Source organism: Anguilla anguilla, chromosome 13, assembly GCF_013347855.1.
Source record: "Anguilla anguilla isolate fAngAng1 chromosome 13, fAngAng1.pri, whole genome shotgun sequence".
Classification (NCBI taxonomy): Eukaryota; Metazoa; Chordata; class Actinopteri; order Anguilliformes; family Anguillidae; genus Anguilla; species Anguilla anguilla.
This window is the reverse complement of record NC_049213.1, coordinates 29224165-29239250: the sequence shown is the minus strand read 5'-3', so window position 1 is coordinate 29239250 and position 15086 is coordinate 29224165. Positions and strand designations below refer to the sequence as shown.

The window sequence follows — 15086 nt, the reverse complement described above, 5'->3', positions numbered from 1 at the left end:
TGTGAAATTCCTTCAGCTGTAGCTTACTTTGAAAATTTCCAAAGACAAGGAAATATAATGTTGAGAGAAGCTCCCCCACAGCAGGGAATCTGATCTCTGGTTGTCTGGTTCAAGTTCTTCTGTTACTGTACATTCTCAAGCAGTATGATTACTGAGTGACCGGGGAACCTGGATGAGAGTATTACAACTGCATGTGTGGACCAAAATAAAATAATTGATAAATACGCTATTTTTATATTAATTTTTTCCATAATATGTTAGTCATGAAACTAGTTCATATCCTGGATGAACAACACTATTAATTTTTTTTTTGATCTGGATGTTTATGAACAAGCAAGCAAACTGCCTACTGCTTAATGCTGGTTTAACTGTTTCTTGTTTCAGTGGAGTGATACAGTAAGTATCACTTATGTTTAACTGATCTGTATGTTAAGAACAATATTTGCAGCTGACTTCATTTCAGGTTCAGGTTCAGTGTGTGAATCCATATATTGGGGTGGGGGAGTGTAGGTCAGAAGAGTCAATAAGGTAGAATCTGGCTTTGCGACATGATAAGTATTACAGCAGGGCTACTGAACTGGCGACCCTGGGGTTGAACGTGGTTCACGACAGATATACTTATGGCCCTCTGATCATTCAGAAGAAAAAAGGTTATCATCTAGTACATTACGGTACATTACATTTACCTGGCAGATGCTTTTATTCAAAGCGACGTACAAGTGCATACCGAAGGTCATTTGGACCAACTACAAAACACAGGTCCAATAAGGTACAATACTCAATTATGTAACAGTTATTCATAGCCATGAACACATTACTCTCTGACCTAGCCTATGATTACTGTGTAAACTGGAATTGTACCTCTGAGAATTTAAATAAAGGTTCTGACTGACTGACTTAATGTTAAGTCAAACTAAAAGGCATAGTAGGAGTGTACAGAGACAATCTGTATCCAAAGACATTGCCAATGGCAATGTGTCCATGTGTTAGTGTATGCGTGTCATGCCCAATTCTGTGGAGAAAATCCACCTGGAATGGAGGTTGTTTGGAACTCTGAAATGTTCTTAAGAAAATGAAGTCAAATTACACATCGTAGTTTTAGTCACAGATTATAATGATATAATAGGTTTTTTTTTTTTTACAAAAAGGCATATTTGCCTATGATGGCTTTCCAAATGATGCACCATAACATAAGATGTAGCACAATAAACAGTCTATAACTGGCAACTGAAAAAAAGCCACCCTTCTCAAATAAAACAAAATAGAAAACAATACAAAATTTAGGCTGAGTATGTGAGTGAATTGTGAGTGAATGGTGTGTGTGTCCTGAGATAGACTGGTGGCCTGTCCAGGGCATATTCCTGCCTCTTGCCCAATGCACACTGGGATAGGCTTCAGCAACCCCCACGGCAGGTATAGATAATGGATGGATGGATGGATGGACAAACTGTAGGCTCAGTTAATTCTAGAAAAAATGTAGGCATTAAATGAAGCATTTATTTATTACAGAGAAACTGAAAGGTGTTAACCAAGCCAAGTCTAACATCCTGTAAGTTTTTCTTAGGGTTGTAGATGGTAGATGAGCATGAACAGGGTTGTGCAGCCCTGCTCCACAGAGGGCAAAGTAAAGCAAGCTAGGAATATTTACATTGCATTTAAGGCAGATTTAGAAGATGCTCGCACCCACAGCGGCTTACACAAATGACATTTTTTACATGCAATTAGAGTAGAACACCCTTGGGGGTGCAAACCCACTTCCGTAACCATTATGCTAAGTGAGGGGACATTGAAAGGTAGCAGCAGCCTATGTACTAAAAGGCAGCTTCTGACAACCCAGCTCAACCTATACAGCTTCTGGCAGAATTAATGCAACTGTCGCTGTGGTGAGAAATCAATTAATACATTTTTATTATGCACTACAAATTTGAATTGTTTTCAATTCATTGTGCCTAACTGCTTTTAGGTGGAGCCAACATGCAGTTACAAAGCAAGATGTGTATTTCTAGTATGTGTATATAAGCACACACAATAAGCACTGGGACAGACACCATTTTTGTTGTTTTGGCTCTGTATTACAGCATATTTGAAATTAAACAATGAATGTGAGGTTAACGTGGGTTACACAGCACAGAGCATCAGGTTTAATTTAAGGGTAATTACATCCATGTCGAGTGATCCATGTAGGAATTACAGCCTATTTTATATATCGTTGACCTGTATGCACAATCCTTTAATACTTGGATGATTAGACCCAAGCTCAGGTTCTAGGTGGAAAAATAAAACACTGTACAATAATTTTAATAGTAACAGTGGTGGATAGTCTTTTTGCTTTCAAAAATAACTGTTATTCAATAATGCTGTTATAAACATACCATGAGGATAGTCCGCCAACAAATGTAAACTAATCCATTGGCAGAAAGCTAGCTGCATTGAGTGGGTGTTGGGAGTAACATTATATTTACATTTATTTATTTGGCAGACAATTCTGTCCAAGGCAATATAACAAGCAATATGCCAAATGATACCAAGTGAAAATAAACTGGATAAACACTATCAAAATGTTGGTGGAGCAGACCCAGCAACTATACTAGCAAAGAATAAGATATTATGTGTGGAACTATTTAACCATCTCAATAATGGGGAAAGAAACTGGGCTTGTAACCCAAAGGTAGCAGGTTCGATTCCCAGGTATGACACTGCCATGGTATGCTTGAGCAAGGTACCTTGCTTCAGTATATCAAGCAGTAAAAAACTCTATGTACAAACTCTGAAAGTTCTGTATGTCACTCTGGATAAGTTCTGAATGCCAGTAATGTAAATTAGACTATTCAAACCCACATAAAAGACATACTTCACAGTCAAACTTAAATTACACAGATAAACAGAGGTGAGTAAAGTCCTATTCTACTGGCTATAGTTGTCATTGTCTTAAGTTCCAAGGCTGAATTTAAGAGGTAAGCCAGCTCACAGCTCTTGCTTCATTTATAAATAGCTTGCCAGAATGCCGTCACTTCAGTCTGGTGAGCTTGGTTTCTAATGAACTAACTCAAATAATGCTGAGAATATGAGCAGATAGAGATAATGAGGCCACATAGCATTAGCAAGTTTTAAACACTGACAAAGCTGATATTTTAATTTGCCTTTACGCATAACCCTCATGACAATTAGGTAGCTAAAAATATCTGTTTTTAATAGTTTGCTAGCTACTAAAGTAACCAAGTAAACTATGCTAGCTACCTCCACTTCCGAATCATATCTGCTAATGACAAAACATACCAAGGATTGAACTTTCTTAGTTATTCATTCTGTACAACAAAATGTATTGATATTTGCATACTGCATGTGGCAACTTAAGGTACTAGAACTGTATGTAGCAACTTATTTCAGGCATTATAAATAAGTTTGTAAGTTTGATAAACTGCTTATAGAGGTTTGTACAGTCTCAGCTACTGTACGTTGATGGTAGTTCTCGGAACTCACCGAATATTAACCCGCTTTAAATGTTCAGTGATTTACAAGTTACACTGTTGGAGGAATCAAGTCAGTTCTCATGAAAAAAACTATTTTGTCCATATGCCACTCAAGATTTTTTTTTTTTTTTTTGCTGGTCTACCAATATGCAGCCAACTACTCATCAATTCAGTTAGTAGAGGGCTAAGAATAGATAATCGTATACTTTGACGTGGAGTGGTTTCTAATAGGTCTACTTGTTTGTCACTTGAAATTAACTTGCAGTAAATTACTGGATTTCAATTCCTCGGCACTGTTCAGTTCTGAGTCCATAGCAAAGAATATGGCCACATAGTGGGTTAGCCGGTGTCTCTGTAACACATGGTCCGTGGTTCAGATCCTACTGAGGAACATTTTGATATTGAAGGTTCCATAAAACCATTAAACATTGCATATTAATTTTAGACCTATGCCTGTGATTTCGGCATTCAGTTTTACTTACTGGGATCTGTGTGCTTGACTTCCACAGCTGCTGGTGGCAGGTGCAGTTAATTCAGGTTGTTGTATTTTAAGAGTAAAGCTTTGTAAGAGAGAAAAAAAACTGAACTTTTCTTTCAAAAGGCCATTACCCTAATAAGACTTCTTGCAATGAAAAGGGCTAATGTATTGTGCACTTATTTCTATTGTAGAAAACACCATCTTCTGGCATTTTTCTTGATTTATATAAAGAAATCATGAAAAAGGAGCATGCCAGTTTGGTGTGGATTCTTCAGTGTGTATGTTGGGATGACCACATATTTTCAACGTGGTAAAACCTTTCAATAATTAAAGTATAATTTTTTATCATAGGAAACTGATAATTTCACCAGTGCTCGATGCACCAGTCAGAGGAATTTGCATACACTAAATACAGACAATGCAAATCATACCTACTCTACACCACTGAAATGCTTTACCTTTGAATTGTTAATTTTGCATATACGTCTTTTGCGTTTACAAATAAATGTCTATATCCCTGTAAGATTAATGCCTTATAAATAGTGGCTTTGACTGTTAGCATATAACCATGTTCTTTAGAGTGAGTTTTTCAAACTTGGTAGTTTATCAACTCTTACATGTCCTAATTTCCACTCCTGCTTGTAATTCCCCTCCTCTACAGTTCTGTCATTCACATTATCTGAGCATTAGTATTTGAAGGCAAAATGAACACATCTCTGAAATATGGACAAGGGGAACATAAATATACCATTATTACATCATTACTCCATCTCCCATAGATCAGCATTTCAGGGAAGCACAGGACATTATGCTAACTTAAGATTTCTTACCAATATCTTATTAAGATACGTATATGGGAATACAAAACAATATTGTGGAGAATATAGGGTGGATATCTCGTCAATTTCCTTCTGAAAAGAGAAACCTTGGTCTTTAAAATAAAAATATTGCCAACAAATACTCTGTAATAAGTGATGCTAACAAGTACCTAGGTATTCAGTTACTGAATAACTGCTAACTGGTAATGTTTAATGGATAATGAAAATGTTTTAAATAGTTTTCACTTCATGATTCACAACTCAAAATGCATACAAGTCTGTGAAACTCTTCCCAAACTAATTCCAGAAGATAAAGATTTTAAAACTCATTGTTAAGTTGTAGTTGGCTAAATAATAGCTGGATAAATATGTTTTTATGCTCAGTTTACAATTTGGATAAGTGCATAAAAAATTTAAAGTCTAAATACAGTATTTGTGCATGTCACAAACTCCTTCTCATCCAATGTGCAGAAGAGGCCTCTTACATTTCTTTACGGACACTCCTTACTGTATTTGTATCTGTATATTACAATCATATTGCCAGTAGACTGTGAATTTAAATGTTCTGAAAATGTATTTAGTGTCCCTCTCGCATTGTTGCAAAATTCTTTATCATTCAGGGTGTAGTTCTACTGATGAGCTCAGCCAAGAACAGTTGATGGGGAAGTTATTCAGGGTCAGCTCTGAATACTCATACTAGGTCAGGCGCAGTGCACTTGTCATGAATACCATTCACCACATGTAATTCTGATAACTCTTTGCATTTTGCAAACTTTTATTTTTGTATCAGAAAAGCACAAAATGTTTTATGAAAAATGTATCTGCATCAGTGCTGAGGTTAGGTCCAGACACACACAATCCACTCAAGTTAGTTCATTAATATGTGCTGTATAATGTAATGTAATTGTCAACAGTCACATTCCAACATCACTATCTATTTAGCTATATTATACTATTGCAGATGTGTAGTAAAAATGTGTGGTTATCTATCAGCAAATTGTCCACACCTTTTTTTGAAACTGGATTTACTTTCAAATCTGATAGTGATTCCAGGACCAAAGGAATAATTCCAGAAGCCAATAATTTCTAGGATCAACCCAAATACAATGCAGATTGTTATACAAGGACGTACAAGAATTAGTAAAAGTGAATATGGACATGAATGGCTGCACATTGGACTAGCCTCTTTCTTGATGTTGGAACTTGGTTGTGCCAGGTTGTAACATGCTGCAGGAGTACTGCAGTAGAAGCCCAGAAAAATGGAAAAGAACATGCAAAACATATTATGCCTTCAGGTAATATTCCTCTACTTTTTTTCAGGAAAGCCTGTTTTTCAACAAAATAATCCACCTACCATCAGTGAGCTGATTGTTAATACGGACAGGAACAATTCTGAGCTTTGCTTGTTGGGAACCATAATTCAGTACTGACTCTGTCACATTATCTTGACCTTTGGGCCAAGTCTTAAATTGGACATATTCTTTCTGGTACTTACCATTTCTTCAACCTCTCTTGGGTATTATTTATTATCTATAACACGATTATAAATGCCTAAATACAGCTCTTGAACTTTGTTATGGACAAGGAGCCCCTTTGGAAGTGAAAATATTTGTCATCCTCTAAAATGCAGCTCAAAGGACAATTTATTGTTATCTATTTGTTTGCCATCATTTTAAAATGAAAATCCCTGATGTTGAGGTGCACCCTCAGAGCATTTTGTAACTTATGACAGCATATACAGGCAATGCAGTCATAATGTGTTTTTTAATACCTTTCTAATGCTTTTTTAGGACGACAGCAAAATTCAGTAAATGCACAAAAGAGATGTATTTCACTGTCAACTCCTAAGAAATCAAGCCTTAGGGGCTGGGCAGAGGCAGCTATTAATTTAACATCAACTTGAATTTCCTATTTCCTTAATACTTTAGTTTTGGGGAAATATATTAGACTAATATTTTAGTATTGGTAGTAGAGCTTTGTGGAGCCTGTTGTGCCACTCTGTTCATTGAATGATGCTCACTAATTATTATTGCACAATTATTTGCACAGATAGATGATAGATGAATTGAGTCAATCGAATGAATTCAGTCTTTTGTTCATTCTCTACTGCAATAGTATATCCTTATTAGAGAAATAAGTATCTTACTTATTTTAGAGTGAACCTTTCTTTGCTCATGCACTGACATGGATTTAATGTAATACAATGACTGAAACTTGTCTTTGCACCACTCAGTGCAGAGTATAGTTTTCCACACCTTACACATTCCATGGATCAATATACAGGTCCATGGGAATAAGGTATGGCTTTAGTTCCCTTTCAGGGTTAGAGGCTGTTGATTGGCAGCTGTCAAGAAATAAAAATGTAATACCTGTACGTTTAAAAATATGTTATTAACAAAAATTGGGAAATGCATTGATTCATAAAGGATTAAACTTGACATGGGCTGATTATGACAGTATTACCAGAAATAATATATTTGAACTCATCTGCCTGGAACCAGCTCAATAACCCAGGATACCCTTTATTTGTAACTGTAGCATGTAAAGTAAAACATGGGAATTTTAAAACCGGTATGTTTCCTGAAAAAGGACCCTATTAAAATCCTTCTGTATCAACTATATTCATGGCAATACCAAATGAATGAATACTTTCTGGAGGGTATACTATGAGCTTAAAATTTTACAGATGAATAATATGTAAATCCTGGGATCAATATCAATAACCAGTATTTGACTGGCCATATCAGTCAATGCAAATCCATACATTTAACATTATAGCACAAATGCAAACTGCAAGTTCCCACATTCATGGAAGAGGTAGATGACCACAGATGTCAACTTTTGAAGAAAAAATGTAACACATTTTATACAACAGAACATTTAAACCTGCTTAGTTCAGTATCAGGCATTGAGCATGAGTTATAGAGAGTTATAGAGTTTCAGCTAATAAAACGCTAAATTAAAAATAAATAAATAAAAGGCTTAGATGACTATGATGAGGCCACATTTTCTGTATAACATCTTCCCTTTTATTTTACAACATCAGCGGAACATAAAATGTGCTGCATCTCTGCCACATGTACAGTATGGTGTTGTGCGTATTTGGACAGTGACATCATTTTTGTTGTTTTGGCCCTGTACTCAGTCACATTGGATTTGAAATTAAACAATATATGAAGCTAAAGTGCAGACTGTCGGCTTTAATCTGGGGGTATTTGCATCCACATTAGGTGATCCATGTGCAATCACAGCCCTTGTATACATACAGTAGTACCACCATTTTAGGGGAGTAAACATAATTAGACAATTGGTTGCTCAGCTGTTTCTTGGCCAGCTGTGTGTATTGCATCATTAGTTCATGCACAAGAAAGCTAACAAAAGGTCTAGAGTTGAGTCTAGATGTGGAATTTGCATTTGAAGTCTGTTGCTGTTAGCTGTCAACATGAGGACCAAATAAGCCAAACCAACCAACGTTTTTAAATAGCTACAAATGGTTTGACAAATTTTAAAGAATTTAGGACAACCTTACCAAACAGAACTATAAATACGACTTGACAATCACCAGTAAATACGCATTTACTTGCAGCAGCATATATTTATAGGCTATGATATGGCCAATAACATTACACCTGCCATAAGAACTTTTTACACAAAGAAATATAGCTGAATAGGTTGGTCTGTCTCTGGTACTTTAAAGCATAACATTAACATTTTGGTAAAAAAAAAATAATGCTAATTTTTTTTTAAAGCAAGAAATGTGTCCAGAATACACAAAAATCATTGCTTTGAAATATTATTCCAGAAAAGTTAAAGCATGTTTGTATAGCATGGGCATACTCATATTTTTGTTACATTTTTTTACCAGTACCTATTAAGAAAAACTTTTTTCACAAGAAAAAAAAACTGAGCTTCTGTTTGTAATCATTCTGACGGCCACATGCTGTTTGTTATGAGCAAGTATAATAGTAATACATATAAATGCAAGCTATGAGAGACATGCAAACATACAAACATCCTAGTGGAAAGAAACAGATTCATTTTTCCTTTACCATGAAAGACAAAAAATTGAAAGTGTTTGTCATATTTTTAAATGGAACTGTTTTTAATGGGGTATTGTGTACACAACAGACCTACTAATTGCTTGTATTTTGATAGAGGATTTATAGGGATAGCTAACATTAATTTAGAAATGTCGCATTGCAGGGTAGCTACAGTAGCCTAACATTAGTTAAACAGTAGTTAACAACCGCACAGTGGTTGACTGTTATCACTTTAAGAAAATCGATATAGCTGTTGTGAAGACGTGATTAGCTTGCACTGGTTTCCAGCAGCTCAGAGTCTGTGGTCATTGTGGTTATTTCTGTAGGAAACCCTGACAAGTGCCAAAGTCTTGGTGCAGTATAGGTAGGGGGCACTCTGCCCTGCCAAGGCATAACTTGGTGAGATGGCATACCTGCCATTCCAATCCCAATGTTGCCAAGCCTGCCCGCGCTCACTGAACATTTTATTACACGCTCATGTTTAAAAATAGTAACTCAGCTGATATCACAAATGATTCACAATCGAGAGTATTTCTCAAAATACTATTTATTAAGGGAAGGTTAGACTATTTAAAACAAGCATTTTATTTTTTTCATCACTTCCTCCAAAATTGTCACTGTTCTTGAAGTTCAGTGGAAACAGAAACCAGAATGCTTTCTAGGAACTACCAAGGTTCCAGATATTTCTGGGTATGGATGGTTCCTGAACTGTTTTGTGCAATGGAAAAGGGCCTGTAGAATTTGTCAAAACCGGGAACCATGTACATACACATTATGCGAAAAGAGGGAGGGAGGGTGGATTTTTGGAGCTAACGTTATGTTTAACCATGTCGATAAAATGGTCACGTCAGGTTCTAGTACTGACAGTGCAAAGAGACAAATACAGTGATGTTATGGTTACATGTGAAACAGTTAAATATCAGACATTTTATTTTCACGTTGAGAAACCTTAGAGAAGAATAAGTGATAAAAAAAAAGCCAGCACGTCTCTGGTCTGCTCCCCCCCATCACTATCCCATATGCTTCTGCTGTCTCTCTGCAGTAACAGAAAGGGACTCTTTCATTACGTCAAGTTTCCCAGGCAATGGCACTGAGGTTGACTCACATTTCAGAACAGTGCCTTGCAGAGGCTCTCAAGCACACAGTTACTGATTTCCAAATGAACACGTATGTGGCATTATATTTGGCAGACAAAAAAATAAAAAAAAGTAGTTGGGCTGGCGGGGTTTTTTGTTAGCTTGGCGGCCTGCCAAGGCAGTACAATTATAGGGGAAACACTGTATTCATTGATGATGTAACTGCTGACGACAGCAGCAAGATGAATTTTGAGGTGTACAGAAACATCCTCAGATCCAACCAAATGCCTCAAAATTCACTGGATTGTGCCTTACCATTGCAGCAGTACAATGATCCCAAAAAAAAAGTGGAATGTTCTTTACTGGCCAAGTCAATCACCTGTCCTGAATTAAACTGAACTTGCATTCACTTGCTGAAGACTAAGCTGAATTCAAAACGCCCCAGAAACAAACAGAAACTGAAAATGGCTGCAGTACAGGCCTGGCATAGTATCACCAGGGAAGATACCCAGGGTCTGATGATGTCTAAGGGTCACAGACTCCAGGCAGTCTTTAAAATGCAAAGGACTTGCAACTGTTAAATTGATGGTCTCTGCTTTAACCTCATATTCATTGTATTATTTAAAATACAGTGTGCTGGAGTACACAGCCAAAACAACAAAAATTGTGTCACTGTCAAAATACACACTGGACTGTACGCTGTATCATCTTATAGCTACACTCTTATCCATATGATGACAAAATGCACTGATACTAATAGGCTTGTTATAAGCCATTATCGATCAACACCAAAATGATCCCAATATAAATGTGGATCTCCTTTAAATGGGTTTACTGCACAATGTAAGAAATCGGTAGCTATATCACCCTTCCTAAATGTATTGGTTAAAAAGATTAAGCAATATTTTCAATTGAATTCATATTCCAGAAGTGTACTTACATTATTGTAATTTCAATTACACAGTAATTGATATGACTAGATCTGAAATGCCATATTCGGTATGTAAAAAGTATGTCTTCAAGAGTTGTCTGCGTAGTTTTGTTAGTAACTCCAGGATTGCAGAATAAAGTTGTAGCTCTATATTTTCTGCCATGTATCTGTCTGAGTACAGAGACACACTCTGTCCTACTGCTGGATGGATTCGATGGGTGAGGGTCTGCAATCTCAAGACTGTTTGTAAAAAATAAAATAAAATAAAAAAATTAAAAAATCACAAATGTCACTACCAAAAACACAAGGGAATACAACCATAGACAGCCATAGTATTTTTATAGCCAGTGAACACATCTAATTGCTGATCCTATCCTTGTCATCTCTGGCAGAACTGCTTATAGAGTAGGCACCTTGCCAGGTAAAGTCTAAAAGAGAGTGATGTCACAAATTTACACCCAGTGAGAACACACACCAACACAAATAAACACAAGCCATAGCCTGGGGTGGGAGTGTGTGATTGTGTGTGGTGTTCGCTGCAATCGCAGGCTCCAGCTGGCACATATCACAGTAATGACAGCATTAACATCAATGCTAACAGCCAGCTCACAATATGTGTTACCTTGTAGTGAGAGAAATATGAGGGTTGTAATTCAAACATAAGGAATGCCCATGCTTGCTACAAAAGGTCGAACAACGCTATGGTCAGACAACACTTGATTTCTCAATTTGTGTAAGCGGATTCACTGTGCTCTTTTTATTGAATGTATCACTGATACAATATTATGGCGATGTTATTCTGGAGAACACCCTTTAGTATTGATGGAAGTCATAGCTCCATGAATTTTCTCAAGTGAGAATAGTAATAATTTAACAATATATTCACATCTGATTATTATTATTAGTATTATTATTAGATAAATGGATGCCAAGATCAGAACCTTTAATCAATTGTGCCTTAAGGAATGCAAGTTATTATTATCCCCTTAAACAATATCAGACCAATATATCTGTCTTACAGAATTATCCTTAACAGTATTTTTTATGTCAGTGCATTGAATATACTAACTATTAAGACAAAATATTATAGTAAAATTATAATAATAAATGTTTCACCTTAAACATTTGCTTAAACTGTAGATTGATATTGATATGTATGATTTTGGAGACTATTTCAATCCGTTCCATGCTTATACATACAGCTATGACTGTCTCAATTATATCACTGATCTTAAAAAAAAAAAAAAAAAAAAAAAAAACACTTTTCTAAGATTCAGATCTCCAGAAACACGCGTAATTATTTAGTACATAATGCACAAATAAACAAATACAACAAATAGTACGGCACGCGCTGATGTAAAACCTGAATTGCAATCATTTAAACAAAAAATAAATATATATAAATAAATAAATAAATAAATAAATAACTAAATAAATTATCACTCTTAACTCCCTTCTTGAAAACAAAACTGCAATGGAACACACTGTTGGGAACACATTAGTCTCCCGCCATAAGCCGAGAAGGCAGGACGGTTTAATATAATCACTGTGTATATTGTTCTGGTTTCACAGTGTAGTCTATAGCTGTACGTTCAGCCATTATGGTGTAGGCTACTTGGACAGATTTGACTCATTCTGAAAGGATAGATGATTAGTGGAGTAACATTTTTCGCTCCGGTCAAAGTATTGTTTTAACGGAATATTTACTGAAACATTGACTAATTTATAATCGGATGGCAACCGATTGGTGGAAAACATTGATCAATTGTGGGATATCCCTTTTCTTTCATTGCTTACATTCACGCCTAAACGTTTACTAGCTACAGCATAGACCAGACAAGGACTCGGTAGTTATCCATAGGTGATGTCTAAGGATTAGCTGTAACCTAATCATAAATAGCCCATGCCTGTTTGTTACTAGGTACAACCTGTAAAGTAATACGATGTTTTGAAATAACAATAAAATGTATTTTACAACCGCTAGCAAACAGGAAAGGGTTAATGTTAAACGCGCGTAAATATCCCAGCCAGTGAACTGGAACAGGACGCTAGTTCTACAGTCACTCTAATTGCATTTATTTTACACAAATTTGTTATGCAACATCCATACACATATTTCACACTTGATATTTCATAAAATACGAAAATATACGGATGTTTAAGATATTCAAACTAATAGTCTACGAAACACTGGGATTCGTACAGCCTAAGGGAGATAGCTAGCAGGCTAATTAGTCTATAAACGGTAATTAACCTGCTTATTCCTTAGAAGCAAATTGTGTGAAATAGCATACGAAACATTTTCTGAAAAATGTAAACATCCGAGTGATGGAAAACGCACGCATTTAGCATTGTCTGTCACTGTTTTACTGGATGACTACAGCTAGCTAGCTGTCGTTTGTTGTCGGACAAAAAAAATCCCCAAAACCTCTACATTGTTTCTAACAGCTTCATCTGACATGTGGAACGGAACATTATCTGACCAAATAGTAACACCTCAATATGTGCTTTACTGGACAGAGAAATATAATTTAAGCGTCATAAATAGCCTAATGGTTTGCATAGACTGGTGCCCACTAAGCTTCCGTGCTAGTACGACAGCGACAATGCTCAAACGTCTTGTAAAGGCGCAAATAATTCGAACTTACAGGTAACGAAAATGATCAAAAATAAAATAAAATACAGCATTATACGTTCAATATGACCATGTTGTTTACAAAATGTTTTGTGCTATTCACGAAAAATGTCACAACCTAGCTAGCTAAATATAACTCCGCCTTCTTCTTCAAGCGGCCTCGCTGTTGGTAATACAAATGTAGCCAGCGAATGCAGAGCATTAAGCGAACAAAAGCAAGAAATACCTCGCAAAATGCCTTGCAAACCAAAATAAATTTACAGTGGTGCAATGTTGTCCTTACCTGCCGTGAAACCAGTCCTTGCAGGCATCGCATTCGATCATAAACTGGGTTACGTCGTAAGGTAATCTACAGATGCAATAAACTGGTACAGTCGCCATGTTAGATCAATTCACAACAACGCCTGAGAGACGGGCTGCACAAACCCTCCCGCAACAAAATTACAATATGAAAATCTTCAAAATAGCTCGCCGTTACGGTGCTCTTTAGATGACATTTACATAAAGTCACATCAAAAAAGTCTTCCGAAAGAATCCGTTTGCATTTAGATTTCACTACTGACAAAATGTTGAACTAATTATGTTTCCTGAAGTGTATTATTGTGCGTAGGCTATGCCCCCTGGTGACTGTACAGTATTGAGACTTTCATAAACCCTAAGAAAATGTATCCTTTCATTGTAATATTATTACGTCAGCTTGTAGGACGGTATCGTCTTCAAATCAGATGAATGAAGCTCATTAACACTGCAGCTGTTTCACATGGTATCCCGGGACGTTCGAAAAATGTATCCCCGCCACCGGGGAACTCCAGAATCAATGTTGCTCGCGCGCATTAATCGAACGCGCCGTGCATTGTATTACAGTTCAAACATGACGTGCCCCAATCACAGGGATTTCACGCTGGTTAAATAGAAACTGTACTAAGACTGTGATAACACTTGTAATTGCATACAATGGGTATGAAAGATAATAAACTGAGTGGCATAAAATTGATTAGGCAAAAATATCTAAAGCCTGTACATCGTAATGTGACGTTTACAAAAAAAAAAAAAAAAAACAACCATCACGGTATTTCGCTGTAACACTGGCTTTTTAAGCAATTGCTTTGTTATAGTTTTATGTATATTGCTAGTATTGCAGATCGTAGAGATTTTTTTTTCTTCAATTTTTTGCCCGAACATGTGTGTGGTTGTGTGCATTTTCCACAAAATTTAAGGTATAATATACAATTATCTGATTTTATTTCTTAATCTATAATTTCATTATTCCATATTTACTGGTTCTATTGCGATATCAGAACGAAAAATCATGTTAATATTAAGTTATTTCCCTGTATATTAACAGCACACAATACAGGGGAGAATTACAACCAAGATAAAGGCCTCAAGAACTCAAATGCTGCCATTTTCATGTCATAGCACACCCATAGCTGCAGCTCAACCTGTATGATTGCATATATACACTTGATTTACGATATTAATGCACTATTTTAAAGCTTTTATGAAAAATGATTTCAATTACTTGCAGCACAAATTTTGTTGCTGATAACCTGTTCCTCATTAATTAAAATAGCTCGGCTAATCTTCCAGAAAGCTGAAAACAGGTCTATTAAAGGATCCATTTCTAAATAACAAATG

General features: G+C 36.1%; 1 protein-coding gene across 4 annotated transcripts in view; it reads right to left on the bottom strand.

Moving 5' to 3' along the window:
• The window catches only part of phf2 (PHD finger protein 2), a 38385-nt gene extending 24096 nt beyond the window's left edge, over positions 1-14289 (bottom strand). For 3 of the 4 annotated variants that reach the window (XM_035387616.1, XM_035387617.1, XM_035387619.1), the window contains exon 1: positions 13732-14289. In XM_035387616.1, the coding sequence (XP_035243507.1) occupies positions 13732-13829 (98 nt within the window). In that variant the 5' untranslated portion in view covers positions 13830-14289. The remainder of the gene's footprint in view (positions 1-13731) is intronic. The other variant, XM_035387618.1, reaches the window with a different exon arrangement.
• Between the last annotated feature and the right edge of the window lie 797 nt (positions 14290-15086).